General features: G+C 37.8%; 1 protein-coding gene across 2 annotated transcripts in view; it reads left to right on the top strand.

Annotated features, from left to right (window-relative positions):
- The window catches only part of ADK (adenosine kinase), a 258,451-nt gene that overhangs the window by 212,643 nt on the left and 25,972 nt on the right, over positions 1-19,836 (top strand). For both annotated transcript variants that reach the window (XM_015866530.2, XM_015866531.2), the window contains 2 exons: positions 1,972-2,007; positions 7,675-7,789. In XM_015866530.2, coding sequence (XP_015722016.2) covers positions 1,972-2,007; positions 7,675-7,789 — 151 coding nt within the window. The remainder of the gene's footprint in view (positions 1-1,971; positions 2,008-7,674; positions 7,790-19,836) is intronic.

The following is a 19,836-nucleotide window of genomic DNA, read 5'->3' as shown; positions in this document are numbered from 1 at the left end:
AGGTGTTGTGAGGTTTGGTTGACAGGAGAGAAGAAAATTAAGATTGCTGTTGTTCTTTGGCACATACAGACCCCTTACATTAGGGGTCAACCTGTGATTGTGTGCTGGCTACCATTGCTCATGTAGCTGGGCAACAGACCAGGCTAAAAGACAAAGCTCCAGAAGGAAAATCCTAAGATAAGATGCTTTTTGCCAAATGTGCAATCCATTTGTACTTTCTTGTGGAAGAGCCAGGTCTTTCAAACCACATCTGCTATGCATGGGTGCCCCAGAACAGAAAATTAAGATGAATTCTCTCAAAGTCTCTCACATAAGGAAGTACTACTTAACTGGAATAGCTTTTATTTCACAGATGTAAGAATGTAGTGGTGTCCAGTTTCCTGCCCAAACAATAGTTTAACACAGATGTTAATGTCCCGCTGCCTTGGGGAATTAAAGAAGTCCCTTAGGACAGATCAGTGCAACTTCCAATTTCACTCACATGACCAAAAACCTGAGGTTACAGAAATTATTTGGCTGCCTTACATGATCATTAGTTTATTTTCTTATTCTCTATCCCCCTTATCGCTCTCTTATTCCTTTTTTTTTTTTTTTTTTGTGGGATTTTTTTCTGTGTCAGAGTCCCATTTGAGGCTTTCTTGATTGTACTGTGGTTCATTGTAAGTGCATCACTGTATAGTGGAAGCTCGCAGGCTCCTTTTTTCATATGAGCATGGGCTTTGTTAATCACATGCTGCTTTAAGAAAACACTGCATGATATCTTTGAACCCTACACTCCTTCTTGACAGCCAGGCTAGCAAATGTCATTGACTGTGTGATGTACAAGAAGGAATTCAATTGTAAGTAAATTGTCAAAGTGGCTAACCTTGCCCGCACCCAATTGTCAGGACCATGATTCAGTTTTTCTGTCAACATCAGCTAAGGCTAACCCGGTCAGCCTTATGTTTCTGCAGAGAAGCAGCCTGAGGAGTTGTGCTTTTCAGCTGATCGCATTTTATTAACCTCAAGTTACTGTTGTTATAATCAATTGTACCCACTTCGGATTCTTAGATTGCCCCCAAATTGGCAAATCGTACAGATCCACGAGTATGTATTTTCTGCAGTATTAAAGCTGTCATAGGGATGCTGGCCTTAAATGGTGCGGTACGGTAGTTATTTTTGTTTGGTTGGATCAGCTCTCTATTCAGGCTCAAGTCTTATCCTTCTATTAATATCACTTGGCAAAGATAATCTGGATGATTGCAAGTTAAAATGTAAAGACTTTGAGCGTTGTCAACAGTATTTGCAATGCTGAGGTAGAAAGTGAATAAGGGAAAAACACTGCTGTTGTCTCCTGTCTGCTTGCTTTTATTTCAAAAGAGATTTTAATTGCTCCAATTAATATAAATAAGAAATGAGGACATTCTGATACCCTAATGTTTCCTCTGTTCTTTGAAGAAAAGAACGTAGTTAAATTGCCTAAAGCAGTGATTAAGACATCAGAGTGTTTTAAAATGCTCATCTGATTCCACCATGAGGGTTTGAACACATTTCGTGCTCCTATTTTCTTTTATGCACTGTAGATGACAAATGATTTTTTTTTAATGGCTTAAAAACCCGTATCCCATGAAGTGCATCAATGGAGATAACACTGTAATTTTGGTTCAAAATATGTCTGAAGGATATTAGCCTGGATATGAAATTGTGATTTCCTACTTAAAGTCCTATGTCCAGAAGTAACTTTCCTCGCCTGGAAAATACCATATATTGTACCTTCTTTATTTGAACTTGAGCATTGTGCTGACATTGTGCTGCTGTTGGGCTGCGGGAAGGAGGGGGAAGCTTTGGGTGCAACTATCAGAATTGAACAACTGTATGTGGGGATATTGAGATAATCGTGTAAAAGGAAAACTGGCTGAATGAGTTTCAAAATGTGTTATTTCTTCATTATCTAGCACTTTATAATTAACTGTTCTTTTTTTATTATTTCAGGAAGCTGCCACTTTTGCTAGAGAGCAAGGCTTTGAGGTGAGTTAACCCACAATTGCACACTAAACAGATCCTAAAGGCTTTTTTCGTGCTGATAATGAAGTTCTTTTGGACAATGATTGATGTGCTATTATACTCTCCAAGCCTCGCAGCGGTTGCCATGGAAACTTGGCAGTCGTCATGGTTTCTTTGTTCTGCCAGCTCAGTGTTATGACGCACTCTGCTAGGTCTGCACCCAACATCGCCTACAGATGTTATTTATTGAATTTTGAAAAGCCTCTTGGGAAGCCGAGAGGTTGGGCACGGTTTCAAGCTGCCTCTGCAGATATGGGACCTGTCAGTTTGTTCAGTTAAAAAGCTACCTCATTAGCTGCATTACACTCCACAAGGATTCACTGCTAAAGCAGTGGTGAGGCAAGACTAAATAGAGAAATATAACACCGCTTAAAGAACTTAAACCCTGCCATATGCGGATTATCATTATGCAAATGAATTGTAGAAAGGTTGTATATAAAATTGGTAGGTACTGATTAATGTAAACCGCGCTGCTTTTCGAAGGGGTGGTGTGGAATTTCTGTTTCAAAACAGATTCGAGCTGGTGCTTTCCATCTGTGCTCTAAAAATGCTCGATTCCCTACTTTCTAGAAGTAAACACTGTTGATTTTACAGCGATTCTCAGAGCTTTTGATTTCCTTTTTCTGAGGTATTTATTTGAGTGCCTAAGCCTTTTTGTCGCCCCTCCCATTGGCTGCATTCAGATAACTCAATCTGGAGAGCTATCAGCTATTGGTCTCTAATGCTGAATTCAAATAGGCAGGTTTTAAATACTATAATTAATGTGACAACGGTTGTACTAATTTCACAGATAGTAAGTGATCTCACTGAGATCTAAATTGTGGAACCAAATGCACATAAATCCTGTTACATGTTTTTTCACTGGAATAAGACCCACCTTAATTGATTTGTTTGCAATGGAGAAGAATAGATAGGAGTTTGACTGCTCAACACCCATTCTGCATAAATAATAGAAGCCGCGCGATTCAAACGGCAGCACTTTAAGAACGTGCCACTTTGTGTGTGGATGGCAGCATAGAAAAAAAAGAGGGAAAGACTGGCAGCTTTTGTTCTGCAATTTAGATCTCTTTAGTGCCGTACACCAGCAGGTACATCAGTGTTTTAGATATTAAAGCTGTGGGCTGGCCCATTTCATTTTATGTTTCCCAAATTCGCTGCTGCTTTGCAGAAATCCAGACATTTTATCACTGTCAATTTTCATTTGTATAATCTCTATTGTTAGCATAAAAATACACTTTCAATTTATTCTATCAAATGAATGAATTTCTCAGCTGCCTCCAAATATATTATGAAGCATAACAAATTATTGGTACCCTCTGGTAGCTAGACAATAAAAAGGAAAGGAAGTAGTGTATTAAGTCTACCCATTCTATACTTTTATTGCCCCCTTGAGCTAAAGACTTTGAATATGCCTGGTTTAAATTCAGTTCTAGTGACAAACTGCTGTTGCTGGTGTCTGCTAACTACCATCATATTAACCTTTCCATTAGTGCTTGCTTAGAGATTCTAGCACAGCTCCTTCTGAACATCCTAAATCTGCCACATTTGATTACAGCGTATCAGTAAAGTGCACAATGATTATGATCTTATCTCTTATTACCCCCTTGCTTGGCAACAACTCTCACGTCAAGTTTCCTGACAAAGATTTGGTAAGTGTCCACAGTTGTTTTCCCATTGTGCCGTGGAGGCAGTAAATAAATAAATGAAAATCACATTGCCAAGAAAGTATCTTAGGAAATACTAAAATAGCTTCAATTAATTTCCTTAGCTAAAGGAAAAAAAAAAAAATCCATCAGATCACAATATCTTGCAAAATGGATTCTGTAGTTTATATAGAGAAAGTAAAGAATTGGAGTGACAAAAGCAAGAACCAAGAGGATATTTACTGTAAAAGTAATGAGAAGTTGCTGTTACCTGAATCTGAATTACAGATGAAAATAATTTTATTTTATTAAAAAAAAAAAAGAAAAAAAATCAATCAATTCCTCAGAAATATTTGTCATTGAAGATCAGCCTTGTTTTTTTTTTCCATAGTTTTATCTCCATTTCTGTCTTGCAGTTAATTTCACAGTTTATCTGACTAAATGCATCTTATAAATGTGGATTAAATGAGATGAAATGAAAGGAGCAGATGTATCTAAGCTGCTATAGAAATAATTTTTCCTGTTAAAGGTGATGCTTCTCCATGAAGTACATATTGGTTGGGGAACCAAATCAAAGAGTTTTGATAGCCTGGAACAAATTTCACTCTTAAAAACAGTGAGATCCACTGCACAGGTCCACAGTTTTCAGTGGATTTATGCTTGTTCAATTCATGGCTGTGATGGTCCCAGCTTTTTTATGGCTGTTCAGAAACAAGGATCAGACCTGCCCAACCATCAGAATCAGACTCGTGTATTTTAAGATGTGCACAAGTATCCTGTTGAATTCATGGCACCTTTAAGAGGCATTAAGTTCACAAACCTACTGTCCAGCTGTGTCTGTAGATGGAGGTTGTATTGAGTCAATACAAAGTAAATATTATTCATTATAGCTCTTTGACAATATTATGTATACGCTGAGCAGAAATAGGAGATGGCAGGGTTTCTTACCATTTGACTGACAGCAAATTGAGGGACACAGTACTGCTGCATCCTAAGTTGTAAATATTTACCTGCTCTAAAATGTAACAGTTGTACCTTCAAAATATAACACGGTGATAAGGAAAAGATGTATACTGGAAAAGTTAAAGCCTCCCGAGTGCTGAAGTCCCAACTCTTTCACTATAAAAACTATTTTATTCTCTTCCTTTGAAAAATTTCAGTATGGAAAGGTGATTTTGGCTTAAAATGTCAAGTTAATTCTCTTAGAAGATGGCATTTAGTTATTTTAGAAGTCTGTGTAAGCAGACACAAGTCTCCAAACCAGCCTATTTTGAAATTCTTACCTTTTAAAATAATTCTTTCGGCTAGATACCTTTCTTCTACTGTTATGTGCCTATTATGTATTTAATTCTTCCTAAAAGCACATATGCGTTTTACTTTCTTTTACAGTCTACTCTGTTTCACCCTCTACCATCATTCTTTACTGGTATTTTTCCTTAGAGCCCTCTATCCCTCATATAAATTCATCTTTGTTCTTCCTTAAACCGAAGAAATCATCTCTTGATCTTGTCATTTTCTCCCATTATTGCTTCCTTACTTTCCTCTTAAAATTTAAAGTACATGTAAATACATTACACAAATGTCTTCAAACTCTTTGATTTCCTTGCCTGCTTTGCTTCACTGTAAATGTGCTTAATAAAGTCATTAGGAGCTGCTTCCTCCTTAGCAAAAACTAACCTCCTCTCTCCTGTTTTTCTTGGTATCCATGATTGCAGTTTTGTTTCACAGACCACTTAATTGTCAAGACCTCAAGTAGGTCAGAATGTAGGTGAGCCTTCAGAAGCCTACAAATTACCAGATGAAGGGCTGTAATTCTCCATTCATGCCCTATCCAATAGCTTGTGCCACCAGCTGATACCCTCTGCTCACAAATCTCCCCTTAAAAAGACATTTGAAAAGAACAGCAGTTGCAGTTATTTTCACTGGCATTTTTAAGGTGCTTCTTGCCTTCTGAGAATTAGAGGTAAGGTGGACTCTGTTTGCTCTCCATCTGCTGAGGGGTTCAAGGTTCCTTGGTCTTCTCCAACAGTAGAATTTGTCTTTTGAAAGCCCATGATAAGAGTCTAAGCAGGAGGAAGGATGAAATAACACAATTGTGTTAGTGTATTAACTGTACATGGAGATTAAAAGTATGAGAGATTTCAAAAAAGAATTAAAGAAAGCAGTAAGTAAGGGCAAATTATTATAGCATTTAACAAAGTTGTATTAATCAGTATGGGCTCACTGACTACCAGAGAGAAAATAAATTAGAGAGAGGCTAGAACTATTACAAAAGAGCTGGATAATTTTCACTTAAAGGGATACCGGTAAGCACGTAGCCCAGGCTTGTTCTCTGTCTGTGGTAAAGGTGAAGTGCTGTCAGTGGTGTGATCAACAAGATTGCTAAAAAGCAGCAAGTAACTGGGTAGTGTGTAGATTATAGTTCTTACACTGCTTAACTGAGCTGCTGATGAAAAACAAGCGCACTTGTGAAAATCAGCATCCACAGTCAAAACTGCACATGCAGTACCTGGTTTTAAAAATAACACTAGATGCTGATTCTGGATGAATAAAACCAATTTATTAATACAAATTAATTATAACTCTGGTAAATGACTTAATACCACTCTGGACAGCTTTAAAAATTAACTCTATTAATTATGTAATTGTGCTAAGATGAGTTGGCTTTCTTAATGAACAGATCACTAAAAAATGCAGAAAGTATACTTATGCTTTCGTATTATATTCATCACTAGGCCCTTGCCAAGTCTGCTGTGTTTCACTGTGGTTGCATGTACATAAGTGCACACATTGTGCGGTGTTGTTTAACACACATTGGAATAAAATGCAGCTCAACAGGTAATACAGAGAATTATCTGCCTTACTTTCATCCTGTTAAATCTATACATATATATATGTGATGGCAAGAAATAGATTTTTATATACCAAATTTAATCTATGGAATTTACTGACTTGAGGTTTGTGATCAAAATCTTCCATGGAGCATTATAAAAGGATTTAATGCTTCTACTAATAACAGGAATACTTAGATTAGATTGAAAACTAAATAATTTAGAAGTTGCAGTGGTTGTGTTTCAAACTGTATGGCAACTGAACTATGAGAATAGGAGGGATGATGTTCTAGTGACAAGCTGAAGAGCTGTTGGGTTTATTGCACCAAGTAAAACATTTTAAACTTGTTGCTGCCAGAGGCTTTGGATGGATCTCTGTTTTGGTTCATTATGCTAAATTCTCAGTCCCTAGCTAGATGCACTGTGGTGTACCATGTCCCTTTAAAGCAAAGATTCTTTTTACAGCTTTTCCTCACTTCAGAAAATTGTGGGGTGTTCTGTGCCCCACTGAGTGGCTCCCACCTTTTCATTCCCTGCATTTCAGTGATGCAGATTGCTAGTGAGCACACAGCACACCCACCTGGGCTCCACACCTTTGAAGGTGCTGCAGGGTGTGGTGGGTTTACATGTTGGGATCAATTGCTGTAGGGGAGTTCAAGAAACAGTGTTTGTTATCCTTCTGAAATCAGAGGGATTATAGTACTATAAAACCTGACTGGATTGAATGAAAATCAGGCTTAGAATTTATAAGAAGTATTCTCTTGCAAATTTTATTTTTAATTTTCTGGTAGATGAGGTTGGAATCCAGTCATCAGCAAAAAAAAAAAACAAACAAAAAAAAAAAACCACCAAACCCACTAATTGCTCGTTAGGAAATGCTCTGTAATTCCTTTGTTAGCTTTGCAGTTTTGCAGCAATTGGAATAGCTGAACTATCATTATCAAGATTAGAAACAATGGTCTCCTGGTATGACATAAACCCTTAGGAGAATGAAGTATTCTTCCATTTAAAAATCTTCCTCTACTGACAATGAAGTCTATTTTATACTAGCCATGAGAAAATAAATATTTTGATCTGCTAATAAAGTTCCAGTCTTTCACTGCTCTAACTGCTCTCACTAATACGCTGGTTACAAGAATTTTTCTTTCTATTAATAGACTGAAGACATTAAAGAGATAGCCCGGAAGACACAAGCCCTGCCAAAGGTGAACACTAAAAGGCAACGAATTGTAGTCTTTACCCAGGGGAAAGATGACACTGTACTGGCTACAGGTATATTTTTCATATGTTTGTTGTCACTCAGTAAATATTGTAGTTAAGAAACAATGAATTCTGGTATTACCTATTATAATTGTTAAATGATAGGCAGAGCATTTGCCTTAGTGTTTCTCATCTCTGTTATGCTTCTAATTGTTTTAAGATTCTGAATTTGAGAAGTTAGTATTTCACAGAAATGCCTGAGAATTTAGTTCTGAACATGTGAAGCACTTCTGTATAACACAGATCTAAAATATTGATCCAGTTGGTTTTGCTCAGATTTTATGACTTGAGATTTTATCTGTGTAGCCATCTTTGCTGCAAACAAGAACACGCTATGCCTGCTGAGAACAGCTGTGCAACAGTAGAGTATATTTAAACATTTGTGGAAAGGAGGAAGTGAAATCCAGTACTAAGTGAATTTCCAGGCTTTTTTGCTTTGAGCAGAAAGCTCACTTCAAGCTTTTCTCAGCTGTCTGCTCTTCTGTTCTCAAAGGAGTATGTGAGAAAAAGGTGTTCTAGCAGGAATACAAGTAGTTTGTGCTGTCGAAATTGATGATGTACGACACACAGATTTAAGCATTATAAACACGACTGCCTACCTTTTGACAGTCTCTTTAATTTTGTCCACCTATGCTTCTAGACTAAATAAAGCTATTAAAAACATGTGCTGTGTTGAGCCATTGTAGTCATTCATTCCTGCACAAGGTAAGTCATTAGTCAAGGCTGAATTCCTCCTTTGGAAATCAAGTGAAGTTGAGGAAGCTTTTCACCTGAGGGACCAGTGCTTACTCATACCTAATATTTGCCTCGAAATCAGAACTTGCTTCAGCCTGTGGCTGCAAGGCTAGGTACTAAGTAGGTATGTTGCTGGCGTATAGATCATTCTTAGCAGCAGTTAGAGTGATTTCTCCAATAGTTTGCTCCTTCCTGTATTTTGTTAGCTTTAGATTTAAAGGAAATAGAAGCAGTCACTGAGAGTTGTGTGTGTGTATCTCACTGAATAATGATGAAAGCATTGCTTCCAGAATGTTACTGCATTATGTGAATGGCCCATATGGAGGCACTCCACTGGAGTATTGTACAGTTGGCTGAAAAAATAGCAGTGTAAAAATGTTTTTATACATTAGATAGTAATAGTGGTAGTAAACCTAAATCTTATATGTAACCCTCCTGTGCTCTTATTTAATTTTCACTATGTACTTATTTTATTCTTCAAACTGGAGTTGTTAACAAATCCATTAATCCCTTCTTTGATATTTTTACAACTGGGGGCTTAGTTGAGGACTGACACTTGCTAATCTTAGCTGTTTGTTTGCTATTAAATGAACTTAAATTAGAGAATGCACTTTATGTGCATGATAAATGCAAGATGGATAGGGAGTGTATGCAATGATGTCAGCTACAAAAGCAAACATGATAAATGTTAAGGCAGTTTTGAGCCGTGGGATAAGCTATTTGGTGCACAAGCATAGCTGAATCCCTTTGCTATGTTGTTATTCATGGCAGCCAAATAAATGTCAATAATAAAAGAGAATTAAAGATTTTCATTTCCCAGAGGCAGTCCTCTAATACAGCTTGATCTTTCATTTCATTTGTAATTCGTTCTCATGTCAGGATGCAATCATTCGCCAGGCTCTCTGTGTCATGTTAAGTCATTTAATAATGATTAAGAACATAAAAATGTTTGGCCTGTGGGGCAATTCTCAAAAGAGATACCAATTTGTTATTGTTTTCCCCCCTTTTCCATCCTTTGGTATGGATCATCTTTTTCCCACCTCTTCACATTAAAATAATAATGAAAAGAGGAAAACGTGTCCCTTAATTTAGCATATGGTGATACCACACGATGGCATGGAATACTGTTAATGCTTATTTCAGCATCAATTAGGTCTAGATGTGCTTTGAAACCTGCAGTGGAAAGTATAAAATGTTTCTAAGTGGTCTTCGAAAGACTTGCTGTATTTGAGAGTAGTTGCCAGTATAAAATTCATTTCCCCTTTCTAATACAACAGGATAAAAGTGCGTTTTTGAAAAAGCAAGCTTTGTATGGTTGTTTATCCTGCCTTTCTGAGGAAAATCTGTGTTCTTAGAGTTTGTGCCCTTGTGCCTTGATTGAACAAGTATTTGTGAAGTAGTAAGTGAGCTATGCATTTAAACTTACTGGACATTCTGCTTTGTACTGCATCCAAATCAATAGTAATAGTAAGAATATGATTCCAGGATGTTTATTAGTTGAAAAACATTTCCGCCAGTAGTTATTTAACCATAGGGGGATTGGTATGCAGGTAGAGGACTACTCTCCTGTTTCTTTCTTTCCTTCCACTGTCTCCATTAACCATCCTTCATCAGCTGTTGGGTAGATCCCATGTTCCAGTGTTTGCAGTTTATGCCATCTGGATGAAGCTGGAGCTTTAAGATGTAAGAGTAAAATTCTCCAAGGTGAATTTCTTTTCTGTTTTTCCTGTGGAAAGCTCTCTGGCAGCAACATAGAGAGTCTGCCTTCACTGTAGCCCTAGGAATAGAAGAAGGTGCCTTAGGCTGGACTGCTCTATGGAGAGACACGCAGACAGCCCATCTTGCCCATCTCAGCCCAGGCATCATGCAGTGAGAAAGACAGTGTTGTAGCTGTAAGACTATCCCTACCAGACATCTGTTTCCTCAGTTAGGTACAGCCTCTGCCTATTGTCCTGTACAAGGCTGCCATGGGGCTAAACTGAAGACGGGATTACAGGAGTAGGAATGCATCTCCATGGTGGATAGGAAATGAGATAGAGGATTGTTGCAGGTTCCCAGGGAACAGAAGTATCAGTAAGTAATAAAGGAGTAGAGCATAGAGCAGGGGCGTGCAGACTTGTTACCAAAAGAGAAAAAAGTCTGGCCAAAAAGTTCAGAGAATAGAATCTGATAGATTGAGATAACTAAAAAGCCCACATCCTTCAAGGATCTGTCCCAGCCCTACAGCAAGGATGTAGTTTGTGGATTGCTGCTGTTCACCTAATATTGTTTTAATGCCCACCTAAACCACTGGAACCACTAGTGGCTCACCTATAAAAGACCAGGAACTGTAGCCACTCAGGCACTGATTGATTGACAAGCAACTTTAGAGGCCCACACAACTGGAGCAGAACCTGAAAATGGTGGGAAATAACTGCATTAGCCATCCCAGAGCAAACCATTCCCCTTTATCAGTCCAAATTCCTAATCTGTCTGAAGTATTTGTGTTTTCAGAGGAAAAATGTCTCTATCGTGGAGCACATTGGATCTTTCTGCTGTCTATTCTTATCTCCTCCGTCACAGTACTCCAGCCCCAAGGCTCCTTCCCTCTCCCCTTCCTTCCTGTTCTCTGTCAGTAGGAATAATTGCAAGAAAAAGGCAATCTCATATTCAAGCTGAGTGTGATCAGTGTGCTTTATAGGGAAGGAAAGGAGTGTTTGGGATTGGCACACAGACACTGTGGTAGATGAAATGTTGACTAAATTGACTGTCAGCAGGCTTCTCAGAGCGTGTGATCATTGCCTCAAGTTCACCTGTTTCTGTTATTTGGGTACGTTTTCCTCTGACGTCAAATTTTATTGTTTTACTAAAGAATATGAAGCCATTGAAGCTTCTTAATGACTCTAAGAACTACCAAATGGCACAAATGCTGTAACTGTCTCTAACACCAGTCCCCAAAATGGCTGAATTTCAACAAAACTCTCTTGAAAAAAATAGTAACCTGAGAGGTGCATCTCTGATGAAACCTTGCAATACAGAAGATTATGGTTTGGGAAAGATACTAGTAACTGAAAATAAGATCAATGAACTTGCATTCTGAGGAATGTTTATTTGAGGAACAACATCAGTTAATGACTTGTGTGGATGCTTTTTGGCCATAAAGGGAATTGCTTGGCTATCAGACTCTGGTCCCACTACCATAACCTGGGTTCATCCATTCTGAATTTGACTCCAGGTTCCTGAGTTTGTGGGATACGTTCATTTCGTTTCAACACTTTCTTCTGTAACCACAGAAAATGCAGAGGCAAGGAAAATGGGGAAGGGTTGATGAACATGTCCAACCTCCAGATTTCAGCAGCTGGGGCTTTTCATAGGCACAGTAAAAATCACAAACTCTGACAACAACATATATGTCACATCTATTTGTGTGCTATATCATTTGTCAGAATGAAATGCTCTGAAAACTATCCTTTTTTACAGAGTTGCTCATAACATTTTTAAACAAATTACTTTAAGTCAGATATATTTTGTGACTGGTCTTGGCCCAAAGGGAAATCTTTGGAAAGTCTGAGCAAAATCAGTTTGGCAGTGGAGAAACAATTTTATATTGAAATATTTGCATAATTCAAAAACAGCTAAAGCTACAAACTCTAAACTTAGCTTGTTTTATAGCTTTAATAGAGGGAAAAAAAACAGTCCAAATGCTAAAGAAAATCACTTCAGCGTTTTTCAAGTTATGAATGATGAAATCTGGCATGTTCAGGCTTGAACATAGAATGTTCCATTCTTTCCCCCCTCCCCCACCCCAAGTGTTTGCAAGACCACCTCTGTTAAGGGCACATTTGTAATAGGCTCATTAGTTAGAAAATGGCAGTAGTAAATAAGTGAATTTTAAGGATTTGAGTATTAAAACCACCCTAGTTAGGGTTTACTGAGTTAATGACACTGCTTACATCTTCTTCAGTTTGTTGATGGATGGCCTGAGAATGTTTTAGGAGAAGTATTGGCTTTGAAGTACAGTGTGGTAGAATGAGAAGGGTCTCCCTTAGTAATCCTGAAATGCACCTAATACAAAGTATATCCTGAAGTAGTTTGGGGAACTTCTACTTGTTATTACTGTGTGTTATTTAATCAGTTCTGTAAGTTACACAGCACATGCTATATTGCCAAACTAATGTAGGGCAACAAAGCTTGCAATGTTATCAAATTTTAGAGCCTACTACCAAGCTTTTGATGTTAGAGTAATATTAGGTATTTGCCTCTACCTGTTATCTGAAGCTGGGTATTGAGCTAAATGGATGTTGGTGCAACACAGTACAGGCATTCTGAAAGTAATATATGCACATAGATTCACAAATTAAGAGTTTCTATGCATTTGAATAGAACCAGAACCTGATCTAAATGAATATAGCAACAGAAGAATGGAGGGTCTGTATTTATGAATGTGGAAACTTCTTGTTGCAAGGGTATGTTAAATATTTTAAAAGCAGAGTTTTTAAACTGATGTTTAAGCATATAACAGCCTAAACAGAGGTCAGTAGGTTTTCTTTGTAAGGTTGTGCTGCAATAATAGACCACAATGTTAACTTGTAAGCTTATCGATAAAACAAAGAAGTATTTATTACTATTGACACTGCTGACATTTTATGGTGGGCCTGTTTGCAGCTCCTCTTTCTGTAAATTACTTGGTATTGTTTCTTTCCTTGCAAGAAACAAGAAAAAGTACTTTTCCCTTAGGTCTCCTAGCTTTCATTCTCAGCCTTCCAGACAGGAAAAATCTTGACTAGCTCTTTTTATCAGACAGCCTTCCTGTGTGTTTGCACAAACAAAAAATCACATCTTGGACATGCAGTTGGGTTCTGTTATAGTGCTTTCTCTTTTTTGCATGATTTCATGGCTTCACTATTCCCTGTCCTGTCATCTTCACAAATATGAAGTAAAATTTAAATACTAAAAATGGATTTAGGAAAAAAAGGAAGTTTTGGTCTGCTAGTGGCACAACAAAGGAGCCAAAAAGCCCAATAGAATCATTTTTAGTTTAGTTGTGACTTAGCAGGTACAAAACCTAAATTAATAATGAACCTTTGTTGATGGGGATTAATGAATAGCAAAGCTGATAATACCTTTTGTAACTGAGACCACTCATGATTTCATGCTGTGTGGGAGAGGAGATCTGAGCATTTTATTAGACAGCTGAAACGCATTATTAAAACCTATGTTCCTGGAAACCTGTATCTTAACTGGAATTAAAGGTAATTGCACCTCAAAGAGTGCATAAAGCTGTATGCCTATAGGCATATAACTAAATATATATTTATATATTTAAGTAATATCTATCTGTGTTTTCAGTAATTTCATATCAATTGAAAGAGTGTCTTTTTTAGTCTAACTTAATAACGCGTCACTTTGGCCTGGCAATTAAGAGTGAAGTCGGGAAGTTCCCATTTCTTGTATAATCATTAGCAATAAGAAATTTTCAAGGCAAAACTTTACCTTTCATTAAGTGCAGCCTGATTTTCAGGTGCTACAGTTAATTTACGTTCTGGCATTCCAACAAAAAGTTACCTCTTTCAGCTATGAAAAATATCTGTTTGCTGGTAATAAATACAGGTCCCTGTCCCACACCTTAGGACTTGTTGACTGTGTCTCTTACACAGAAGAATTTCTGTATTTGTTTGTCAAATACAGATATGTAGACCAAGAAAGTCAATTTTTGTGCCATAAGTCTAAAAGGAATTTGAGGAGATGTAACTGTTAATATACTGCTTCACTGGTTGTGTAACAGGAATTTATGTGATGCTGGGGGGCAATGTGAAGTAGAAAAGGGGAGCAGGACTGAGTCAGCCCAAAGGTCCATCTAACCTGGTGTATGCATGTGTAGTAGTGAGCGCTTGTAGAAACTGTTTGGATTCAACAACTTAAGAGCATTATTGGCTATCTCCGTCTTCTTGTATTGCAATGGGCAGTCAGTAATCATTGCAAATGCAACAAACTCCACAGAACTCTTGCATGTTTCTCCTTCACCATTCTTTTCTTCCAGGCTCTCCTCCTATTTTGTTTGCTTGTTCTATAACTGTGACACCCTTGCTACCTTTCCTACATTTTTTCTCAGTTCTGCTATACTCATTATGAGGGGGCCTCTAGAATGTCCAACATGACTGAGAAGTTTACAAAGTAGTGTGATTTTTTTTCTCTCCTTTGTTCTTTATTCCTCTCATAATAGTTACTCACATTTTATTTGCTTCTATGGCTGATGCTGTCATATTGTAACTTCTTCTTTATAGTGTGGTAATAGGTGGTTTAGAACCCATCATTGTGTATTTAAAGGTGCACCATTTTAGTAAAGACTGACAGATAATTTTATAGCCCAGTAGTGTGGGATGCTTTTGCAGTCCTTTACACTCAACTTTTTACTATGGTTTTACTACCATAAATGAGTTTAAATGTATGCCAAGAAGGTGATGTATAGTATACTGAAGAGTTCTTCTTGGAAGCACTGCACATAGCCTGGAGATGCTGTCTGTAGCAGGCAGGTACAGTTAACATCAAAACAGGACTTACATGGGTACTAGTGAATACAGGTGCCAACTTGGATACACAGAGCTCAGAAACTGTGGTAGGAAACAAGGCAGGAGGACACTATGGTACCTGCAAACCGCACTAGATTCAATTACTGTGGAGCCTCACTCCAAGTCATGTTTTATTTTTAACTTCCATCTGGCAACAAAGACTGTAGTTCTCAGGCTGGAAGGAAAGTTACTTCAGCATCAGCTGGTAATATGGTAGAATTATGTCTGCTAATCAAAAAGCAAAGAATAAAGAGACAAATCTATCAGTATATTATCAAAAAATAAATGGTTTTTTTTTGGCATCTTACATTTTGAAAACCAGCAGCTATACCATAGAATTATGCTAAAAGAGCGGCGAGACTGCAGAATTCAGCACATAGGAAGCACTGGAGCTAATGACAGCCTTCCAAACCGAGTTTATGCTTCTTGGTGGACATGTTGTGGATACAATTTTGTTGAGGTTATCCCCTATTTTCTGAAAACAGCACCTCGCTGTGCCCCGAGTATGAAGCTCTGATGACTTCTTTTCAGCCACTGTTTTTGCAGCTACAGCATTAAGAAAGCCTAGATCTATAGTATCACCTTTCATGTAGAATAATCATTCTGTAAACTTTTCAAGTTCATCTGTGTTTCAGATTCAAAGTTTTCCTTTTCTGTACACACGTTCCGTGTTGCTGCAATATCCTGTGTCGTATGCTACCCATTTCTCCTTTAAAACATATGGTTTCATGAACTGAAATCTGAAACCCGTGGTTTAAAGGGTTGTAGTTAAAAGCTTCTCCCCTCCTGATGCTTGGGTTGAAATCATACTAATAGAGTGGCTATTTTATTTAATCAGTCAAAAAGAAAGGTTTTGTTTTTTTCTATGCATTCAACTGTCAGTAGTTCTTAAGAAATATCTTTTCTCTTTACCCTGATTTGATGTGATTATTTTTCTCATGCTAAGAAATTAAGTGTATACCTTGTTCAGCAGGTTTCATAATAGATCAATAATTTGTTGGCTTGGCTTTTTTTTTTTTTTCCTGTGGAAATGTGGGAAGATCAATGTCTATAGTGCCCTAGGTCGTGATCAATACTTTTAATAAAACTTCCTTTTTTTCTTCCTTTTTTTTTTCTTTTTTTTTTTTTTTAACCTTTGTACAGTTTTGCTTTTATTAATGAGCCTTTCCTTTGGTTTCAGACCATTAATGGTTTTCAGATAATGTCATACTGCCCAAGGTCAAGGCCAGTTTGAACTTATAACTCTACTTATCAGTGATTAAATCTATTGGATGGGCTTAGATGTGTTAGGAGATATAAGAGTTTGAAGCAGTGTTTTGTAGGGATTCTAAAGAAAACAAAACCTCAACCTTTTGTGAGGACTATACACTAAGGCTATTTTCATTTCCTTTATAAACAAATAACAGTTGTCTTATTTATGGATCGCATATTGGCCATAACATCACAGGTAACTAGCAAGGCCTTGACTGCTCCTCAGTTAAAGTTATTAAATGCTCCATTTTGAGTTTAATAACATTAAACTGCTCGTTTTACAACATGAGTTTAGCATGAGATAGCCTATCTTTTGCTGAAAATCCAAATGGGAAGGTAGTAACTTATCAAAGTAGGTGCTATCAGCTGGTGTGCTTGCAGAGAATATGATACTGTTGTCTCTGGGGCTCAGCCTGGTGTCTTCTGAAATCAATGGAAAGATCTCATTAACTTCATTGGGTATTGATTATGGCCATGGAGAACTTAAAACGCTCATGAATATAAATGGTTTATACAGATCCATGTGTCTTTTTGTGTCTTGTACCTTGTCTGCAATCTCTTGATTCATTTTTTTGTAGTCTACCTAGAGGTTATACAAAAAAAGAACTGTATGTATGCTGAGAGATTTTATAACACATTTTACCTTAAGGTGTCTTCTTTGCTGTCTGTTACAAATGAGGTGCATAAAAACTGGACCCTTTGACCGCTGGCAGCTAGACAGAATATCTTCTATAGAATATATTTTTTCTCTTGTTTTGGCGGTTTTCGCCTTTATTTTTTTTGTTAGGCAGCAGTTCACTTCATAGCAAATCATCACAGAGGAGTTTCAGCAGCAGAATCTCCACTCAGAAGGTGCCCTGCAGACTCTGATAGCCTATCATCTTTAATTTAGAGATTTTATTTCCCATCTTGTGATTACAGTTGAATGAACAGTGTAGAAAAGTTTAAATTGTAGCTACCCATCGCATGCTTTTGCCTTAAATGATGGAACTTATGTTTTCAAGCCTCTAATCTTCACCAGCTCAAATAGTCACTACAAAATAATTGCATAGAGTGGGAGGAGAGTAAGATATGGGTATGTATGGTGACCCTGGAAGGAAATTAACTGTAGGAACTGACCCTTTAATTAGAAGTTTCTCTGCTGTAGCATTCAGTCTTAGACAATAGAAGTTGTGGTAAATAGGTCCTGAGTAGAAGACAAATTCTTACCTCCAGGAGAGAGAGAGCACTGGCTAGTGGAAAAAATGGACAGAGGGGAGGGTTCGTGGAGTCCTGCCTCACCTGACTTTGAGGATGTAGGATATGATTTGTTTAAGGCAAAAAAACATTGAGAACTACACTGGGGCCAGAAAGAGTGTGAGTACATTGGAATTCTTTAAAATGGTTAATTGTATGAAAGTGGAATTGTGAGGTTTCATGATCAGTTTGGCTCAATGATTTCCACAGTAAGTTTTACAGGTAGAGCGAAATGGGAATGGTCTAAATCCCGCATCTGAAAAGTAAAATGGTACTCATATGGCACTGACCTGGCCTTGATACAGCTGAGCATAACACGGGTTATGAAGTGGCAGTTTAGACATAAGCTTTCAGTACCACAAAAATAAATGTAATGTAGTTGGTCCTGTTTGAATCAAAGCAGGCTCAAGCTTACTTCCACCTTGTTTTGTTTATTATGAGTACAGAAAGCCAGTAAAATAAGCAGGCCTGATTTAAAGTACATACAGACAGCAGATATAGTAAATATAGCAAACTTGAATGATTTTTATGTTATTAAGTTTTGGCTTTACCTACCAGGTGACTTAATAATAACATTTCTTTAAAAAGAATACAGACACTTGTCAGAAACTGGATTTGGAGTTTGGAAGGTGACTCCCTGTGATTTTATTTGCTGTGCTCTGCTACCCTGGGCCCACCCGGCCCCTTGTAATCCATCCTGATTCCTGCAGTCAAAACTAAATCAGAGAGGAGTCCGTGGAACCAAATATTTATATCCCTTGTAATCTGACACTGTGATATTGTACTGGGAACCTGAAAAGATGCCAGGCCATGCTTTGTGGCTAACAGCAATTGATCATGAATGAAACTGCAGAACTCTATTCCAAATTGTTGGCTTTCTAAATTTGATAATAAGTACATTTCCTGATAGAATATGAGTGCAATAAAGTGTGTGTGACCTCTCTTTCCTCCTCACCCATCCAATTGCAGAATGCTGTTTGTACAGTATATTGTCGGTACCGACAACCGAGTTGGAATTTTAGGAGCAGTTGGCTACCAAGTGATGGCAAATTTAAAGGTTATGCAAATTGTGCCAGTACAGCCCAGCTTGTTTCAGACCTCTTTTCTCTATTATCATATCAATTGAGTCAGCTCATAGTAGACAAAGCAAGGTTATGGGAACCACCTAGAGCATCATGCACCATTAAACATCAATGCAGCATACATGAACATCTGCAACAACGATCTTATTAACAGAGGGCATAACGGAAGGCAATAAACAGCTTTCTTAGCCACTTAATTGTAAAAAATGTAATAACCTAATACTTGCGTTATTTATCAATAGCGAGTTGGCCCAAAATTGTGCAATTGTGGTGAATTAGATTGTACTGCCTATTGCACAGTGTGAATTAGCACAAAAATATGAGAATTCATATGAGAGCAGTTAACTCCATAGTTAGTAAAGCGCTAATACAATTTTCTTTCAACCTCTGGCACATGATGGGGTATAGGTATCTGCCTTTTGCAGAGTCATTTTTGTATTTGACTAAAAATAAATATGAAAAACCTAAGTATCATGTTTGAATTTTCCTGCTCATCTTGACAGATTAAACATTTGGAAAAAAAATCAAGCTTGATTTGAAAGGCGGAACACAGAAATTATGAAGTGATCTTTGTGTGCTCACTCAAAACAGATGCTTAGTGAAACAAAGCATGGCGTGTTAGATGTTCATACTGCAAATGCATGTCAGCTCCTGGGCAGCCACTGTGCTGAGTTAGATGAGAGCTGTGGAACAGAAATTAAAATATGTTACAATTTGAAGGTAAAGACAAATGGGGTTCTGTTCCTTGGGGTCAGGTTAGGGCTGGCCACAGAGAGGGAGGCTGAGCAGGGCAGGGCAGGAGGCGGGCACTGCAAGAGTACAGCGCCACTCCTCTGGCTGCAGCCTGCACGTGCAGAATGTAGGGGCATCCAGCTAGTGAGGAGGTGGTCTGCAGCTGATTTAGAGGGAAATGACTCCTCTTGTAGGGAGGGGCAAAATTCCTTTTCTAGAATTGCATGACCTTCCTTAAAGTTAGTGGTGTTGCTCTGTTTTTTGGTGATGTTTTTTCAGAGCAGTATGTTCTCCCATTGAGATTAGAACAAATCTCAGCCTACACTTCAGTGGCATCTCATAAGGGAAGTAAAGCCTGCAAAGACTGAGAAAATTCATTTAGTAAGCAAGTTCCATTCTTCAAAAATAAATAAGTAGCCTGGTGTAACCCGTGACACCTAGGGAGATCTTAATTAAAGGCAATAGAGAATTTAGA

The sequence above is a fragment of the Coturnix japonica genome, chromosome 6 (genome assembly GCF_001577835.2).
Source record: "Coturnix japonica isolate 7356 chromosome 6, Coturnix japonica 2.1, whole genome shotgun sequence".
Taxonomy (NCBI): domain Eukaryota; kingdom Metazoa; phylum Chordata; class Aves; order Galliformes; family Phasianidae; genus Coturnix; species Coturnix japonica.
Note: the sequence above shows the minus strand (reverse complement) of the source record. Positions and strands in the feature narration are given on the sequence as shown.